This window comes from Meriones unguiculatus, chromosome 2 (genome assembly GCF_030254825.1).
Source record: "Meriones unguiculatus strain TT.TT164.6M chromosome 2, Bangor_MerUng_6.1, whole genome shotgun sequence".
Lineage (NCBI taxonomy): Eukaryota > Metazoa > Chordata > Mammalia > Rodentia > Muridae > Meriones > Meriones unguiculatus.
This window is the reverse complement of record NC_083350.1, coordinates 49,969,924-49,989,888: the sequence shown is the minus strand read 5'-3', so window position 1 is coordinate 49,989,888 and position 19,965 is coordinate 49,969,924. Positions and strand designations below refer to the sequence as shown.

Here is a 19,965-nt window from a genome sequence, read left to right as displayed (position 1 = left end):
AGGGCCTTTGAGGAATAGACTGGATAATCCTAAGGACTCAAGGAAAGTGTGTATTACCGAGGACGGGATCAGTAACTTCTCGGAACCTCCAGCGCATAGATGGACTCCAAGCTCTACTGACTCCTAAATCTGGCCTTCACCTTGTTGCCAGTTGCGGAGTTGCACAGAGCTGTCCGGCTCTCACTGCAGGCTGCTCAGAATTCCAAGGCTACTTACTTTCAAGCTAGAGTGAAGAGACGGCGTGAGAGATCTGTCACTCCTCCTTGCACCACCGTCAACACCTACATTTACCATGCCCCTGACTGTAGACTCCTCTAGAAAAGGGTCTGTGTTTGTGGTACACACGTGATCCAGCCCTGTTGCTCAGTCAGCTCATGAGCAGTTTCTTACATCAAACACAGCCAAGCACTTGCGTTGTATCTCAGGACATCTTTACCAACTATCATCTTCACCTCAAACACCCGCGCTAAGGCTGTTTTTTACACCTTCTGGCCACTAACTTGGCCAGGTTAATCTAACTCTTCGGTGGAAATGTTCTGTTAACTCCCCATTTGACTAAAATAACCCATGGAGAATACACACACAGGGCCTAAGATAAAGTACTGAACAAATGGCAACAATTTTATTACACACATCATCTCTATTTCCTTTTCCCATCATGCATAGGTAGCTAGGAAGAATTAAAATTACTGGAAAGGTACAAAAAAATACCAACTGGTTTATTAGATTAAAAATGGTGGTAAAATGGACACAAAGCCAGTTAGAGTGGCGTCTCTTCACACCCTCCCCTACTTGCAACTGTACTGCATCTGCAATTAAGGTTTCAGAGAGACAGGCCCTCCTCCCCCTCACCGTTCACACTGCAGGGAAGCAAGAAGTACAGCAGGGGAACCAAGGAGGAAGTCAGAGGTGACTTCCTAATTGATGGAAAATTTATACACAGTACTAAAACTTTCATCTCTAGAAGTCTCTGAGTTGGAAAGATGGAGGGGACAAATAAGGGCCAGAGGGGCCAGGGACCGCCTCTAGGACTCATCACCCATAATGTTCCAAAAACCTTTGTCCTTGTCTCATCCCTAGCAGGGACCATCATCAGGCTATGACAGTTTGAGGAAAAGGGGTAGATGATTCTAGAACCACATGTGGTTTCCAAACCCTTCACCAGAGTTAGTAAAGGGCCCTGGAGGTATCCAGTTCAGGACTCAGGGAGCCATATTTTCCTTTCCACCCAAGAGGTAAAAAGAAATTCCTGGGGACACGGCATCCATCTGCTCTCAAATCTCCACATCACTTTCCTTGTCATTGTCATGGTCTCCATCATAGAATTCATTGGGTGCCTCTGGCCTGTAAAGCAAGGGACAAGAAATTAGGAGCCCACTCTTCAAATTCCAGGCTCCTCCCAGAGCCCTCCTTGGAGCCAGTTCTTCTATCGTTTTCTCCAAAGCCAGTTCCTCTGCTCTTGCTAGCAGGGACATACTGCAACTCATCTATCCAATAAAAGGGGACTTCCGTGTGCCAGGCATTGCCACAGGCCTTATCAAGACAGCAGAGAATCAGCCAAGCAAGGTCACCATACAACCTCTCAGAGTTTACCTCATGAGACCAGCAATAACAAAGCAGATGAATGAATACAATAATTTCAAATGGTGGAGTTTTACATGACTGAGTCTGGTATAAGCAAAAGGGTGGCACGTGACCTACAAAGTGGGAGAGCACTCTGAGGATGAAACACCTGAATTCCATGAAGCTGGCTTCATGAAATTCATGGAAGATCTTAGGAAGGTCCCGCCAAGACACAAAAAGCCAAGTACAGAAATCACAAGGTCCAAGGGAACCGAGCCATTCTAAAACGACAAGCAGGCCAGGACGGCTGGGGGGGTCATGTGAGCAGAAAAGAGTAGTTTCAGAAGGTGAGGTAAAGATCTGTGTGCAGGTCATTTTCAAGCTGTTGCTTCTAAGTACGAGGAGAAGGAAGGGTATGAGCTGAGACTGACAAAGGGAAAGGTACAACTGGAAGACAAGGCAAGGTATAGGTGGAAGACAGACACCAGGAAAGGTACAAGAGGAAGACTGACATAAGGAAAGACACGAGCAGAAGACTGACATGCTCATAAACTGGAATGAGGCGGGAAGTGACAGCAACACAGGGCTCAGTAAGTACTGGATGGTGGCTTCCTTCCCTTTGAAAAACATTCTCTGAAAGAAAACAGTGAGACAGTCACTGAAGAGAAGCAAAGAAACTAAGGCCTTGTCTACTTAGTAAGTCCACCTCTATCATCTCTGAGAGCCCAGGGTGAAAGGTGAGGAGTCAACTACTTAGGAGTCTCAGCCCTGAAACTCACTGCAGAATCCTAATCTCTCTGAGCCTTTCATTCCTCTAGTCATCCAAGGATAAGAGCCACCTCCTAGAGTTTTCTGATAGCAACAGAATGACAACATGATGGTATATACTGTGCAGCATGTGGAGCCCAGGGCTTTGCAAAGGTGGAAATTCACTGTGGCTGCTCTGTATGCCACACGTTGGCTGTAGTGCAACAGGCAGCAGTGAGGCAAGGCTTAGAAGCAGGAAGAAGCTGCTGCTGGCTGCCCAGGAGGTATGAATAACGCAAAGTCTAGGACCAGGTGTGAGCACATAACTATAGAAAAGCCAAACCTGGACAAAAGGGAGAACTTAGCAACAGGTGTTGCTGAACCAATTAAGACGAAGACAATCAGTTTCTAGAAGTCAAGCCTTAGCGACCTGGAAACAGACACTACAGAAAGGATGAGATTACAGGAGCCTGAACCAGATGTTTAGAATCTTCTTCAGCCAAGCCATGGAATAAGGAGGTATCTATAGAGGAGGGAGGCTGGAGAAGGTCCAAGCATCAAAGCAGTCAAGACCAAGTCCAGAGGACAAAAACGGAGACCAGAATTCTAAAACCCAAAAAGTAGATTCTAGATGAACTGAGAAGCCATCCACCCATCCACATCTGCTGCAGAGCCAGCGTCAACCCCAGGCACAGACGCACACATCAACTTGGGCGCTCTGTCAGTCCTGTAAGGCGACCTGTTCCCCACTAAGCCCATCTCTTTCTATCTTTCTTTCTCTTGGCCCTTCTGGGTTCGTTGGCCTTCCTCTTCATTTTCTAGAAAATTCTTCAAAGATGAACAACAAAAAGATATATACTAATATTTTCTTTCCTATTTCATTCTACCTACAGATATTTCAACATAGATTTAAGAAAAATAAAGATAACATACTCTCACTCTCTCTCTCTCATACACACACGCACACCCCTCAATATAATTCTCAAATCTGGAAAAGTAACTAAAACAAATAAATCTAGAAAACCTATAAAACAAAATGTGGGCAGTGATCTATCGGGTTCAATGCTCAGAAGGAATAAAATGCTGTAAATGTAAATAGGGAGCTGAAGAGAGGACCTGGGTTCTCCTCAGCACCCACATGGCAGTTCACAACCATCCCTAACTCCAGCACTGGAGGATCTGACCTTGGCAGGCACCAGGTACAGTGCACATAAATACATTCAAATGAAACACCATACACATAAAACAAATGAATCTAAAATTAAATAAAAGGTCTTTTTAAAAAAATGTAAGTAAACCTCTAAGACTTCTTGAAAGGCAATTTGGCAGCAAATATAAAATACTACATATGGCATGTGACCTAATGGGAGCAATTCTGAAACTCTGACCCACTCAAACAAGCATGCAGAGATGTATACATAAGGTGCCACAATTCAGTGCCACATTCTTTACTACTTAATAAATACTATTTATTTTAATAGTGAAAAAAAGGAGGTGGAGTAGGGTAGAGCTTAATGTAAACAGCCATGAGTGGTGATTACACTACGCTATCAACACACAAATTATACAACTGAGAAAACACTGATCTATACATACTGACATAAGAAAACAGACCTTTTAAAAAGAAAAAAAAAAAGGAGAATGTAAATCAGAGCAATAAATAGAGAATGCTCTTACCCATATTAACAAAAAAAATTATAAAAAACTGGATAAGGTGGTACCTTCCTATAAATCCAGCATTTAGAAAACCGAGACAGGAAGATGATTATGAGCTCATGGCCAGCTTGGGCTACAATACTGAAACCCAATCTCAAAATACCAAGAAAGAGCAAGGCATGGCGGTGAATGTCTGTAATCCCAGCATTCCAGAGGCAGGAGCAGGAGGATCTCTGATTTTAAGGCCAGCATGGCCCACACAGAGAAACCCTGTCTCAAAATACAAAACAACAACAAACAAAAATCTGCATACATAAAATTCTGGACGTCCACGTGTATGTAGAAGTGTTCTCACGATCTATAGAAAATGATCTATCCAAAAAACACATAAATCAAACCATGAATAAAGGTTACTTCGGTGGAATGATTCTGCGACTGTGTAAAAACAACATATTTTGATGCTGTTTATAATATTTTCAATGAATATGTTGTTTTGATATTAAAAAGTGTCAAAAAGGGTAGAACACTTGTAGCCTAAAGGAGATAAGCCAGGGCCAGACAAACTAGTATTCCCATTTGCTTTTCCACTCAGAATCCTCCTCTGCAAGCCTGAGGAACCACCTGCTCTCCAGCCCCCGCCCCAGACCTGCTATAGTTCTCCTCAGGGCCCCTCTCTTCTGCGTCAGCCTCATCAGTCCTGTCATACGTCAGGAGATCTGCCGGGACATCATGAATCTGGACACTGGGAGCATGGTTCAGCATTTTCAAGTTTTCAAAGATTGTCTGGCGGATCTGGTCCAGATACTAGAAGAGAGGAAAGAAAAGTCAGTAGCGACTAGGTGGGTCCCAGAGAACACACCCTTCTATCCATCTGCCTTCCACCCTGACAGTTTTAAGTAGTATTTCAAGTTCTGATCCCCACTTGGTAACTGTCCCTCCCCACCAACCCAACTGTCTCCACTTTATTGTGGACTGCTCCAAGATGTTCAGAGCAACAGGGACAGCTCAGAATTTCCTACTCTTGCTTTTTCCTACCTCCCACCTCCTGGACCTTCCTGAGCCCTCCCCTCATTGCTGTGTCCAGCTTCTCACAGCTGCTAACCTGGCGGGAATTCTGATTCTCGATGCGGGTGCTGACATCTGGATGGAGCGTGAAGTCCGGGGCAAAGTACTCAAAGTATTCTTAGAGAAGTGAGGGAAGGAATGAAGGAAAAGTATGGCTGAGATACAAAAAGGTGAGTCCCATGACTTTCCCATCTCCCTCCCCATCCTGGTCCCCACGTGTATGAGTATTTGCTCTGCTCTGAGCACAGGGGTTTAGTCTGCAGAGCTCCCAGAATGTACAATTTCCCATGTGCCTTCAAACAAGGTCATCCTGGAGACTGGTGAGAATGGTTCCACTTGTGGGGGCATCCTGAGGTGGACCTTACCACTATAGGGAAGTTCCTCACTAATGGCCTCTTCTACCAGCAGAGATGTTTCGTATGTCCTGAAACCAGCAAGCAGAGGGGTTTGGGCTGACAAGTGGGCTGAAAGGGCCACCCCTCCAATTTCAGGGAGTCCATAGCAAACCACAAAGGAGAAGGAGATCGGACTCACCAGCACCGGGCGACGTTTCGGACGGTGTAGCCACCACCACCCAGCACCAGGAGAGGGATATTGAAGCTCTTCACATATTCGACACATTCCCTGTTAGAAGTAACAAGAGGACTCAGTGAATCCAAGACCTGTGACCCAGGTATCACTTGAAACGTTGGGCAAAGATTTGCCCAATAATATTCTCTGTCATTCTGCGTAGTAGAACTCAAAGTTACATTCTTTGTGTGTGACTGCTTGTAGAGATGTGTGAGAGCCTTTATATGTGTGCCAGTGCATGTGTGTGTTTAGAGGGTGTGTGTGCTCATGTGTACAGGGTCCAGAAGACATCCTCAAGTGTTGGCCTTTTTTTTTGACCTGGAGCTTGCCAAGTAGGCTAAGCTGGCTGGCCACAGCCCCATGAGTCTTCTTGACTCTACTTCCCCAGGACTGCGGATGGTAAGTGCTGTACCACTGGGCCTAGTGTTCTTACAGGGGTTCTGGGAGCAAACTCAGGTCTTCCTGCTTGTGTGCATTTCACCCTGCCCCACCTGACACCCTCCTGCCTCTCAGCTGTATGCTCAAGATTAGGACTCCTTAGGGCAGGGAGCAGTTACTAAGAAAAATGCGTTTTCCAATGGGCTTGACCCACAGGTTGAGAAGCACTGCTCTAGGGGCTGGCATGTCAACTCAGCATTAGTATCTACTGCTCTCCCAGTGGAGCAGACAGCTCCCAGCATCTACACTGGAAAGCTCACAATAACCTGTAATTCTAGCTCCAGGGAATCTAGCCCTCTTCTGGTGCTTGCGAATACGGACGGACGGACGGACGGACACACACACACACACACACACACACACACACACACACACACGAACAAATAAAAATAAATCTTTAAAAACTATTAGTATACTTTAATGTTTTGTGTCTCAATAAAAATTTTAAAGTAAAGCACACCCTCACTCTGTATTGCTTAATATTCTCCCTGGCATCTTGCCTTCTACTCAACTCTAGAGTGCCAGCCAGACTGTCTGTTCTCATCTTCAGGGCACACCTTCAAATCCCCTATTTCTCTCCATCAACACATGCCCTGCCCCAAATAATGTTAATGGCTTCCTAAGTGACTTCCCACTACCTATCCTGTCCCCCAACTCCCATGGTAACTTTCAAACTCATCAGACCACGCCACTTCCCTGTTTAAGAGCCTTCAACAATTTCTATCATCGAATGACAGGGGCTAATAGTTCTGGCCAATCTCAGCCCGGTGCTTTCTGCACCTCACTATGTTCTGGCCATGCCAGCTTTATTTCTTCTTGTCAAGACAGTAGCTCTTTTTTGGTCCATTGGCCCTTCTCACTGCCCAGGGCGGTAATTCCTGTTCTTCTTTCATGGCTCACTCCTTCTGAGTCTCCAGGTCTCCCACTTCACCTTCTCAGAAAACCCTTCCCAAAGCATGCTGTCCATAGCAAATTCCCACACTTTGTGTGGGAACCTGAGCTTGTAATCCCAGAATTTGGGAGGCTAAGGCAGGAGGGTCACAAGTTCAATGCCAGCCTGTACCACACAGTGAAACCTTAAAAAAAAAAAAAAAAAAAAAATTAAAGATTCCTTCTTGTTACCCTCTTAATATTTTTTCCTTCATCAGATGTTTGTTTTGTTTGTGTGTATGTGTACTTATGGGCATTGAGATACACACACATGCACATACAATAATAACAATAATAATAATGATAATAAAAGAGAAACTAAAACTTTATACAACAACACGAAGGAAGGCAGCTCACCCATGTCCCCGTATGCTGAGATTGAAACAGCCTAGTCGATCGCAGCCCAGGGAGTCAGCTCCACACTGCAAAGAGGAAAACCCAAAACCGCTACAGTGACGTGGAAGATCAGAGCATCGGTGTCCTCTACTGTCCTTCCCTCACAATGTAGGGAAGTCAGTCTTCCGCTCTCCTCCCTGTAGCCCAGGCAGGGCCGCTTAGGGGCTGAGGGCGCTACCTGCAGTACGATGCACGTTGGCTGGTAGAAGTCCACCACCTGGCTGATGACTGGCTGGAAAAGGTGCTTGTAACCTGGGAGAGGGCCAAAGGTGGGCAACCTGGCACCCCAAGGGGATGGGGAGACAGGGAACAAAAGGAAAAAGGGGGTTGAGAGAGCATGTAGCCCAGGGAAGGGGCAACCCACAGAACCAACCACTGGTTCTGAACTTCTGGACGATGTCACAACTGCTGGGTGACTAATAAACACTAACAACGTTCTTCCCAGAAAAATAGATAAACAAACAAAACGCACATACACATAATATATTACATACAAACTCCAGGGGTTCATGGTCCCTCTGAAGGCCATTCATCCTTAAGGACACCTGGCCCAGGTGGAAGAGGTTAATTGGCCAGGCAGAAGAGGTTAATTGAAAGAGAAAAAAGGGGGTGGGGGGACGTGAGCAGGGAGAAGTCCTCAGAACTTACTCTGGTCATCAATGCCATCCCGTAAGGGCACATTGAGGCAATAGTAGCGGCCACTCTCTGCTCCAACTTCATACATGTCACCTGTAGAAAAGTGAGTAAAGTGATCATGCACAGTAAAGTTTCCACAGCACAGCTGTCCTCTACCACATGCTCTCTACGGCTCCAGCAACTTGCATTCACTCAATACAGGGTCATGGCTATGTAACTTGCTATGTTGCCCAGCCTAGCTTCCAATTTTCAATCTCTCTGCCTCAGCCTCCTGATTATCTGGATTACAGGTATGTGCCTCCTTGCCTGGTTAAAAACTTCTATTTAGCCAAACATGGTGGTACACGCCTTTAATCTCAGTACTCAAGAGGCAGAGGGTCTGTAGTGAGTACCAGAACAACCAGAAGCCCTGTCTCAAAAGCCAAACCAAACCAAACAAACAAAGAAATCAGATGGTTTGTTTTTGTTTGGTTTTGTCTTTTTGAGGGGGGGTTATATTGTTTTAAGATTTACTTTTATTTTCTACTTTTGAGTGTTTTGCTTGCATGTATGTATGTGTACCACAGGCATGCCTGTTGCCCATGGAGGTCAGAAAAGGGCAACAGATCTCCTGGAACATTGTAGACAATTGTAAGCTGCCATATGGGTGCTGGGAAAAGAACCAGGTCCTCTGCAAAGGCTGTAAGTGCTGTTGACAGCTGAGCCATATCTCCAGTCCTTGATTTGCTTTTTCTTTCTTTCTTTCTTTCTTTCTTTCTTTCTTTCTTTCTTTCTTTCTTTCTTTCTTTTCTTTCTTTCTTTTTTTCTTTCTTTCTTTCTTTCCTTTCTTTCTTTCTTTCCTTTTTTTTCTTTCTTTCCTTCTTTCTTTCTTTCTTTCCTTCTTTCTTTCTTCTTTCTTTCTTTCTTTCTTTCTTTCTTCCTTTCTTTTCCTTTCTCTTTCTTTTTTGTTTTTTGAGACAGGGTTTCTCTATTGCCTTGGCTATTCTGGACTCTTTGTAGACCAGGCTGACCTTGAACTCACAGGGATCCCCCTGCCTCTGCATCCTTGAGTGCTGGGATTACATATGTGTGCACCAGCCCAGTTTCTGTTCTTTGGATTTTTTTTTTTTTGAAGTTGTTTTTTCCTTTTTTTGAAACAAAGTCTAGCTATGTATCTCACACCCGCCTCAAACTTAAGGCAACCCTCCCAACTGAGCCTCCTGAGCCTGCCTACTGGGAAAACAGGCATATGCCACCACACCCATTTCAACAACTATTTCTGCTAAGATGTGTACTAGGCACAGGGGATAAAGCAATGAATAGACCTAATGAAATTCTACCAAATTCATACTGTTGGAGGTACATAGTAATAAAAAGAAATGTGGTGGTTTGAGTAAGAATGGCCCCCACAGGCTCATATATTTGAATGCTTAGTCATCACAGAGTAGCACTATTTGAGGATTAGGAAGTGCGGCCTTATTGGAAGAAGTGTCACTGGGGGTGGGCTTTGAGGTTTCAAAAGCCCATGCCAAGTCCAGAGTCTGTCTCTGTGTCTGTCTCTGTCTCTCTCTGTGCCTATGGATGATCATGGATGGGGCTCCGAGTAACTGCTCCAGAGCCTGCCTGCCTGCTGCCATGTTGATAATGTATTAACCCTCTTTCATAAGAGTTGCCTTGGCCATGGTGTCTCCTCACAGCTATAGACAGAGAATGAACAAAAACTACAATAAATACAACTAGCAGTAAGTAATCTGGGAAAAAGAGACAGGGTGAGGTACCTGTTTATCTACTTTAATTGAGTGACTGGAGAGGTGTCTCTGAGGAGAGATATAATACATGGGAACAGAAGACTAAGGAGTCAGTCACCACAAAGAGCTGAAGGACAGATGGGCACAGGGGCACATACCCTATAATCCCATGATTCAGAGTGCTGATTATAGAGGATTCTGTTCAAGGCTAGCCTGGGCTACAGAGCAAGACCTTGTCTCAAAACAAAACACATGCACACATACACAAAGAGTTGTAAGATACAAAAAAACCCACAGTGATCCTATCGCTTACCTGTTCCAGGAAAGAAGTAATTTCCGTATTTGTGGAAGGACACAGTCATGACGCGGTCCGTGAGGTAGAAGGCTTCCTGAACCCCATCGCCATGGTGGATGTCGATATCAATATAGAGCACCCGAGGGTGGTACCTGGTGTGAGGACAAAGCCGCAGTCTGGGGAAGAGGCCAATCCCCCAATCCTCTCCTCCCCAACACAAGTTCTGGAATTATTTAGAGTCTGCCTCTGGCCAAGTCACTTGAAACCTCATCCCACCAGTTTCTTCCAGGCAGCCAGGGCACCATCCTGAAAGCTAGAGACGGGAAGAAAAGCGATGTGCAGAGTGGGCTGAAATGTGAGCAGGCAGCAGAGAAGATGCTGCGGAACCAAGGAAGGAGCCAACCGAGAAAAGCATCAAGGACTTAAGAGAAGCCAGTGGAGAAGGAGGTCTCCCCATCTCTTCCTGGGATACTTACTTGAGCAGCTCCAGGATACCAATTACAATGTCATTGACATAGCAGAAGCCAGAGGCCTGTGGGGAGATGGCTCTATAAACAGAGGAACAGTTCTACCCAGATACCCCAGCACTGTCATTCAGCCCACCTCGCCCAGGGTAGCCAGTCTTCCCCACTGCAGCCTTACCTCAAATTTTTTGGCATGGTGTAGACCGCCAGCCCAGTTGATAGCAATATCACAGATCTGAAAGATAAAAACCCATTGAATCTTCTTCCTGCCCACCCCTGAAGCTGGGTTCTGGGTCAAGGCTAGATGGCCTTGGATCTGGAGACCCACAGAAAATTCAGGACTCGGGGTTACATCACCTTGTTGTTCAGCTGTGTAGCTCCTTGCAGAGATGCGCCTGTGTATCGGGAGCAGAACTCAAAGAGCCCGGGAAACACTGGGCTGCAGGAAAGAGAGTGGAGTGACACCCCTCTTGCTGTTGTCCACCTCCTTCCCCACTCAAACTCCAATTACAGCTCCCTTCCCCTCCTCCACACCTGAGCCATCTACGGATTCATTCAACAAAGATTTTGGACCAAATCTTGCGCCAAACCTTGTGCAAAGCATGGCACAGGAAGCATAAAAATGTCCAACTGACAGGGAGTTTGTACTCTACCTGGGAAGCAAAGCAAACAGTTTCTAGGTTCTTAGGTACAAAAGAAAATGCGAGGAAGCTGAGCTAGAAGAGGAGGTTGGAGAGACTGACAACAAATGACGTATGCCACAGTTTATCATAACATGCAACGATATTGTTTATGGCTGCTATATATTATAACAGCTATACTCTTTTTTTTTTTTTTTTTCAGACAGGGTTTTTCCTTGTAGCCTTGGCTGTCCTGAAACTCGCGTTGTAGACCAGGCTGGCCTCCAACTCAGAGATCTGCCTGCCTCTGCCTCCCAAGTGCTGGGATTAAAACTGCATCACCAGCACTTGGCTTACGGTTACACATTTTTAAAGGAAGAACTGCATCCCTATTCCTATGAAATACTAACAGCGATACAACTAACTGAAAGCCCTTAGCACACTGTTAGCACATTAAGCCACATGTCAACTTTGATTACCACCTACATACTGTACGATTCCACTTATGTAACATTCTAGAAAAGACAAAATATAAGGATAAATCAGATCAATAGTTGCTTGGAGCTAAGGTGGAGAAAAGGGATTGACTACATTTGTAGAGTGAAGGAAATATTCAGTACCCTGGTACACTCTATCAAAACTCTGAGAAATGTGTCACCTCAGAGCTAGATGGCTCGGTCAATTAAAGTGCTTATGTTACAAGTAGGAGGACCTGAGTTGATCTAAAGAACCCATGTAAAAAGGTCAAGTTTTACGGTTTATGCTTCCAATCCCAACTCTAAGGAGGCAAATCTGAGGGGGTTGCTGACTAGTTCCAGGCCAATGAGAGACCTTGTTTGAAAAATCAAAATGGGAGCCAGGCTGTGGTGGTACAAGCCTTTAATCCCAGCACTCAGGAGACAGAGGCAGCAGATCTCTGTGAGTTCAAGTCCACTATGGTCTACAGAGCGAGTTCCAGGACAGACAAGGCTACACGGAGAAGTAAAGAAAAGAAAAAAACCAAAGTGGCCAGGTTTGTGGTGAAAGCCTTGAATCCCAGCATTCTGGGGCAGGCAGATCTCTGTAGATTCAAGGCCAGCCTCGTCTACATAGTGAGTCCCAGGATACCCAGAGCTGCATACAAAGACTGTCTCAAAACCACATAAACAAGATGGATAACATTTGAGAAATGGCACCCAATAGTTGCTCTCTAGCCTCCACATACATACATACATATACCTTCATATATGAGTCCTCATGCACATACACACACACAACACACAAACAGGACACCTTAAAAAGATGAATTAGATTTAAAAAAAAATGGTTCAGCAATCAAGAGTTCTTCCAGGAGACCCAAATTGGGTTCCCAGCACTCACATCAGACAGCTTGTAACCACCTATACCTCCAGTTCCAAGAGATCCCACATCCTCTTACTGTCATTCATGGGTACCCCAAATACATGGCACGGCATTCATGTACACAGATATGTATATACTCATAAATACATATATATCTTTAAAGGTGAAATTACTGTATGTAAATTATATCTTTGTACCTAGTTTTTTTAGTACTTTAAATAGGGACTGGAGAGATGACTCATGGTTAACAGCACTTGTTGCTTTTGCAGAAGTCCTGAGTTCAATTCCCAGCACCCACATGTTGGCCCACAACCATATGCAATTCCAATTCCAATTCCTAAAGATCCAATAGGCATGCACATGGCATGCACGAAGGCAAAACATCCATATACAAAAAATAAAATAAATAAAACTTTAAAAATTTAAATACTTTAGCTATATTGGGCGTAAAAATTTAAGCACAGTAGTACAGCATGCACACAACCAATCCCAAAGTGCCACAATAAATAAACAAATCCCTTGTCTTAGGTCTCCAAGAAACCAGTGCAGCCTATACACTGACCATGTAAGAAAACATGGTTAGGTAGGAATACATTAGTAGCTCAGTGGCAGAGTGCCTGCCTAGCATGCACAAGGCCTTGGGTTCAAATCCCAGGATGGCAAGAAAAAATAAATAAACAAAAACAAAGTATAGGGAGTTTTATGGTTTTTCAAAAGACTTAAAAAGAATTTGTGTTTGATGAGTAGAAAACTAAGCAAATTGAAAAAAAAAAATGTCATTTCCAATTCTAGGAAAACCAAAAAGTTATATGACAAAACAGACTAATAGTTCTATTTGGCACCTTAGTTATAATGATGTAAGCACAGATGCTCTGTGGTGGTGGAGGCAGAGGCAGATGAGATCTCTGTGAGCTCAAGGCCAGCCTCGTCTACAGAGCGAGTTCTAGGACAGCAGGGCTCAGAGAAACTGTCTCAAAACAAAACAAAATAATAATAATGTAAGCATATAATTTTAAAATGTAAAGGTTGGGTGTGGTGGCAGACATCTTTAATCCCAGCATTCAGGACCAAAGTCTGGACAATCTCTGAATTTGTGGCCAGACTGTCTCTAAAAGAAATTCCAGGCCAGCCCAGGCTACACAATGAGACCCTATCTCAAAAATTTAATTTAATTTAATTTAAAAGTTGAGGCTAGATATAGTGGCTCACACAATATTCATAACATTCTGAAGTACACAGAAGTCATCGTTAGCTATACAATCTAGGCTCTAGAGGTCCTGTCTCTAAATAAATAAATAAACAAATAAACATACCAATAAGGGGGTATCAAGATTGTTGGTATAATGTTCTTTTGGAATGTATATAATTTACCCTTGTTCATTGTTCAAATCAAATGCTGATTTCTCTACCCCGTTATCTGATTTCATTCTGCTTATTCTAAGCATCACCTGTCTCAAGTTTGTGTAAACATGCCACCATTTGTTCTCTGTAATTGTTAATATAACAACCAGCCAGTGCCGTGCAATAGAGAAAATAGGGTAGGACATCCGGGTCCAGAGAGGAGAAGGAAATGAGGGGGAGTAGGAGAGAGAGATTGGCAGGAGAGATCTTCGAACCACGAGGAGAGATGAACTGGACCTAAGATATGACTAAAAGTAAGTATAATGTAGAAAATCTGAATGGTAGGGAACTATGCAGGCTTGGAGGTTTAGGATAGAGTAACTAATGCCCAGCATTGTGCTCTAGGTTAATTAAATAAATCCTAGTCTCTGTGTGGTGATTGGGGTATACAGCTGGTTTACAAATAACCACTGTTTAACTTAAAAATAAATCAATATTAAATATTAATAACCCACAACACAAGATGGCCCAGCAGATGGGGGCATTTGCTACAAAAACTGATAGCCTGGATTCAATCTGTGGAACTCATAGGGAGATCTATTCTGATCTATCTATCAGACTGTCCTCTGACCACCCCACCAAAAATCAGTAAATAAATGAAAAATAAATTTCCAAGAAAGCAAGTGCATTAGTAATATAAACTGTGATATTACTGCATTGTGAAATGGGAGAAAAGAAGAACACAGTAGGGTGATATAGAAAAATGAATTTGCTCATACCCCACACTGATGGCTTATTAGACAACACCTAAAATTGATAAAAGAAACAGCAAAAAGAGATAATACAGTAGAGAAGTATGGTTGTAAGCCCAGATTCGGAAGTTCACCCATGACACTAGTGATGGTGAGGTGGGGTAGGTAAGCCATACTTCAGTGTCCTTATCTGTACAAAAGATATGCCCTGACTGATAAGGGGTTGTTGATATAGAGAAAATGGCTACAAAGCATTTAAAACAGTACCTAGCACATACTAGGTATTATCTAAATATTACAAATTAGTAGGAGTAAAGAAATTTTATTATTTTGAAATGTACAGATAAACACCATAGCCCAGCATGATGGCGCATGCCTTTGATCCTAGCAAATGGAAGACAGAGGCAGATGGATCTCTGAGTTCAAGGCCAGCCTGGTCTACAGAGCAGAGTTCCAAGACATCCAGAGCTACACAGAGAAACACTGTCCAGGAAAAAGAGAGAGAGAGAGAATAAGTAACTGCCCAGGACAGTATGTGACTCAACAACAAATGAGCAGCACACTGCATAGAAGACAGAGCTCTGGGGCAACACGGCCAAGAAAAGCTGTATGGGGCTGCAGAGATAGCTCAGAGGTTAAGAGCGATAGCTGCTCTTCCAGAAGTCCTGAGTTCACTTCCCAGCAACCACATGGTGGCTCACAACCATCTATCATGTGATCTGGTGCCCTCTTCTGACGTGGAGATGTACGTGCAGACAGAGCACTCATTCACATAAAAATAAACGACAAATAAACATTAAAAAAGAAGAAGAAAAGCTGTATGGATGGCCAAGCACAGTGACACACACTCGGAACCCCAGCACTGAGAGGCAGAGATGGGAAAACCACCAGTTCAATGACAGCCTGGGCTACATAAAAAGATCCTGTTTTGAAAATCAAAACAAAACAAGACATGGAAAGGAGAGACAAGAGAGAGAAGGCCTGGAGAGATGCTACAGGACCTGTGTTCAGTTGCCAGCACTCATATCAGGAGACACACAACCACCTGTAACCCCACCTCCAATGAGCTTTTCAGGCCTCCACAGTCCCCACATATGTGGTATACACACAAAGTGACATATTTTTTTTTATACTATTTTCAAAGAAAAGAAAGGAGACGTGGGAGCCACATGGAAGTGGAGAGAGAAGGCTGAGGAGGCTCCGAGCACTCCCACACTGCGGGGGTGAGGTTTGGGTACCGGTGCTCAGGGCAGACTAAGGAGCTTGCCTTTATCCTACAGTCCCGGCTACTTGTCAAGTCAGCTCTTTCAGTAAAACAGATTAGGAAATCGGCTTACAGACCTAGGCTCTGAGCCAGATGTGGAGTAAGACTGATTCTAAAAGTCAGGAGGCTATAGCAGATTCTGTTCTATGCTGCTTTCAGAGTTGAGTTCAAGGCTAGCCTGGGGCCATCTGGCATGATTTTATCTCAAACAAACAGAAAACCAGGGCTTTGGATCTGTGTCCTATCACATTTATTTATCAGGTGACTCAAGGTAAACTACAAAGAGAGTTCCAGGACAGCCAGGGCTGTTACACAGAGAAGCCCTGTCTCAAACCCCACTTGCTCCACCCCCATATATGCTCTATTTGCATATGTGCCTGCATGACAGAAGAGGACATTAGATCCCATAATAGATGGTTGTGAGCCACCATGTGGGTGAACTCAGGACCTCTGGAAGAACAGCCAGTGCTCTTAATTGCTGAGCTATCTCTCCAGCACAATGTTTATTATTTTTCACTAATGCAAGGCTCAGTTTTGTTGCCCATTCTCTAGCATTCCAACTCTGAGTCTTCTGCCTACAATATAAGCTCTGTCTTAACCTGGTCTGGTTAGGGAAGAGTAGCATGCATAAAAGACTGAATTCAATTCCTAGCATTATAATTTTTATCCTTTTTCTTATTTTCTTTTTCTTTTTTTCTTTTTTTTTTTTTTTTTTTGGTGTTTTAAAACAGGGTTTCTCTGTATATCGAAGTCCTGGCTATCCTGGATGCATTTTTCTAGACAAGGCTGGCCTTGAACTCATAGAGATCAGCTTGCCTCTGCTTCCCAAGTGCTGGGATCAAAGGCATGTGCCACCATGCCTCCCCAAAAAAGAAAAAAAAATTAATTAAAAACTAGTCCTATCAAATCATTTCCTGGCTTTAATGACCTTCATCTACTATAGGAACAAAACCATTGATTTATAACATAGCTGTTTACCTTAAAAACAAACAAAACAAAACAAAAACTGGGCCTCACTAAATAAATAGTGTAGGTTGAACTAACAATTTTCTTGCCTCTGCCTAAGTGCCAGGATTACAGATGTGAGCTTTCTCAGGCTTTATACTTTACAAAGGCCCCAGTCGTCTTCTTAGCCTCCATTACATCACTCTTCTATTCATTTTCTGGACTGCCTCTCTGGTACTCCTCATGTGACACACTACCACAGCCCCTTAAGCACAGTCCCTCCTACCCACATCTCTCCCCTCACCCTCCTGTCACCTTTCAAGCCTCAGTTCCATCTCTATCATTTCATCTAAGACCAGTCTTTCCCTGAAATACTCTTTCTAGTACACACACTCATAGTCAGATGTAGTCTTCCTCACAGGACTCAGCGAAGGTAGAATATTAAAACCTTGTTATTTTTCTACACCATTGCATCCCTCATACTTAGCATAGGACCTGGCAAAGACGGACCAAATGACCAGTAGGTAATTACTGATAAACAAATGAGTGAATGATAATTAACTGACTAGTAGGCTCTTTCCACTGCTACTGCGTAACCCCCAGCCTCCCTCCCAGCGCTTGACAACAAAACCCATCCTTCCCTTACCAGTCATCACCCACGTTGAAGGCATTAAGGCTCTTGGTGAAACCCTGCATGTTGGTGGGGCTGACTCTCTGCAAGAAATCAATGTAGTCCTCAGAATGGAAGCGGCACATGTCATGCTGGGAGGCCTGGTAAGGCTTGAAGACCTAGGGATGGAGACAGAAGTGAAGCCGTTACCTTGAGGACTGCCTATGTACTGCTGAATTTCTTCTACACTGCCCTAATCTTATCCTTGAAAGCAGGATGCCTCTCAGGTGGGCGAGCCAGAACAAGATCAGCCAGAAGAGGGTGCCAGTGCTTGACCAACTAGACAAGACCTTACTTAATTATAATCCCATCTAAATGCTGAATGACATTCCCAATACCAGGACAGGTGACAACTACCATGGAAACAAGTGGAAACCAAAAATGAAGAGAAAAGAGTTGGCATCTGAATTACTAAAAATTTTCTGCTCAGTCTCAGGAAAATGTATATATATACACACACACACATATATATATGCCATTTCTTTATTATCAGTCTATTTATCTTGCCTCATTTTTTTTACTCTGTAGCCATAAATTCTTTCTTAATTAAAAATTTTTATTACATTATTTATTTCTTCTGTGTGTGTGCACGAGTGCACATGTGTGAGTGGGGAGGCAGGATGGATGGGTATCCACGCCACAATGAGGTCAGGGATTAACAGGTGTTACCACCTTTCACCACTGGGCTTCAGACCCAGGTCATCATCAGGTGTGGAGATGGCACCTTTACCCACTGACTCTAACCCTCTTGCTATCTATAACCTCTTGATCTGTCTGAGCTGAGACGTTATCGCACAGGAATAAAAGTCCCTTTCACTGTCCAGCTGACACACGGTCTTGTTACTGGTTTCACACAATGCCAGGAAGAAAGAAAAAAAAAAACACCTGGCAACCAAACCGGGCAGTGCTATACCAGCCACGAGGCTGAACCTGCCCTGGAGACTGTCCAAAACACATATAACAATCTCCCTACCCACTATTCCTTGCTATTCTACAGCATCTCTGTGAGTGAAGGAGAGAGGCTGCTAGCTAGGCAAGCTACTTTTATCAAGGCCCCTGAAGATCACTTCATCTTCAGCCCTTCAGCCCAGCCTCTACCTCGGCTCCTGGCCCACTCTGCCCTGTTCCCAGCTCTCCCAGTCCTGGTTCCTTCTACACTCATCTCCTCTCCTAAACTCAGATTCTGTCCTCTCCTCTAGGTTTTTCATTGTGGGGTAATATATGTGAACTATATGACAACCTAACTGAAATCCAAAGTCCTAAACCAAAGATTTATTATCCTCAGTGTGGGAGGCGAGGAACCGGGCGTAGGAGTGGAGGTTCAAACAGTGGTTTGAAAATTGGGCGAGAAATGTTTTTTTCTCTCTCTCTCTCTCTCTCTCTCCTATAAAATACATAAAAGGACACACAGACAATTTCAGGGATTCACGGACTTGCACTAATATCACCTTAGCCTTTCCTGCTCCCAAACACTGCCTGCCCCTCCCCTCACTACTGTTGGCTATCTTCATGGTGCATAAGGGTTGGGACTTGTTATTTTTCCCATCTCACAGCTAGAAATTCTGAGCTGGGGAGAAAGAGTGACTGCATAACATGGAAGATGCAAGAGTTGAGCAAAACCACATAGTCAGATTCATTCCATGCACATACACCACAAAGGGGCACAGAGCTGTCCCCCAAAGAGTTGCTTTAGCTCCTAGCAGGTAAATGGGCAGAGGAGCAGGAATTACGGAAAAAGCTCACTCGAATATATACTCCCAACCCTCATCCTCAGTCCTGCACCACTATCGGCCTCACAGTGCAGAGGGCCTACAGGTGTGCTGCCATGGCAGAACACTCACCTAACGTGTGAAGCCCAGGATTTGGGGAATAAACACACCTGTCGTCAAAGTGTCCCCTAACCCTGGGCCAAAGGCTGGTCTGCCCTCAGGTTAAAAGGGAGTCCCACCTAAGGTCAAAAATACATCTCCCATTAAATCGGGGGGGCAACACCCACTCACTACTACCAGCACCACTGCCCTGTACATAGGTAATGCTCTCTTTGCCTTCTGTCCTGCTCCCCTTTCTCTAAGAGTAGATGGCCTGGTATGTCCAGCCCCAGTCTAAGGCCACAGCTCTCTGCCCAGGCCCAAACCCACACAGAAGTGGCAGGACTCACGATCATCTTCTTATAGAGACCATAATGCAGAACTAGGCTATGAGTCAATGCCAGGCGATGGGGCTTCATAGGGTGCCCAGCTCCTGGGGGTGGGAAGAAAAAGAGTTGATCAGCTCCCGCCCTTAGAGTTACAGCCCTTGCCGTGAAACCTCTCTTCCCGCACAACCCTGAGCCCTACCGTAGTGAAAGTTGCCCACATCGGGGTCGTAGAAATACGCGACGGTCTTGGCCATGGTGCTGGGGGACCAGGCCCCGAGCCTCAGCCGCCCGCCCGCCCGCCAGCCGCCAGCCCCACCCCCAGCGTGCGTGCTGCGCAAGCACGCAGCCTACCTCTGTGGAACATGAGACCTCGCCCCGCCTCTTAAGACCACGCCCCTTATGGGAGTT

General features: G+C 44.5%; 1 protein-coding gene across 1 annotated transcript; it reads right to left on the bottom strand.

Moving 5' to 3' along the window:
• Positions 1–595: 595 nt before the first annotated feature.
• Hdac3 (histone deacetylase 3) lies at positions 596–19,899 on the bottom strand. The gene is made up of 15 exons (XM_021651244.2): positions 19,757–19,899; positions 19,579–19,661; positions 17,397–17,539; positions 10,845–10,926; positions 10,666–10,722; positions 10,500–10,555; positions 10,042–10,175; positions 8,014–8,094; positions 7,544–7,617; positions 7,327–7,391; positions 5,566–5,655; positions 5,397–5,455; positions 5,069–5,148; positions 4,613–4,770; positions 596–1,344 (listed from the first exon to the last, which is right to left on the bottom strand). Exons 1-15 carry the CDS (start codon positions 19,809–19,811, stop codon positions 1,275–1,277), a joined length of 1,287 nt encoding a protein of 428 aa, XP_021506919.1. The 5' UTR covers positions 19,812–19,899; the 3' UTR covers positions 596–1,274.
• Between the last annotated feature and the right edge of the window lie 66 nt (positions 19,900–19,965).

Excerpts from the sequence above, each read along its gene's own strand:
- Hdac3 (XM_021651244.2), bottom strand. The coding sequence starts at position 19,811 with ATGGCCAAGACCGTCGCGTATTTCTACGACCCCGATGTGGGCAACTTT. Across the intron at positions 19,662-19,756 it reads TGTGGGCAACTTTCACTACG|GAGCTGGGCACCCTATGAAG; the intron begins GTAGGGCTCAGG and ends TCCCACCCCCAG. Across the intron at positions 5,149-5,396 it reads TGAGGAACTTCCCTATAGTG|AATACTTTGAGTACTTTGCC; the intron begins GTAAGGTCCACC and ends CACTTCTCTAAG.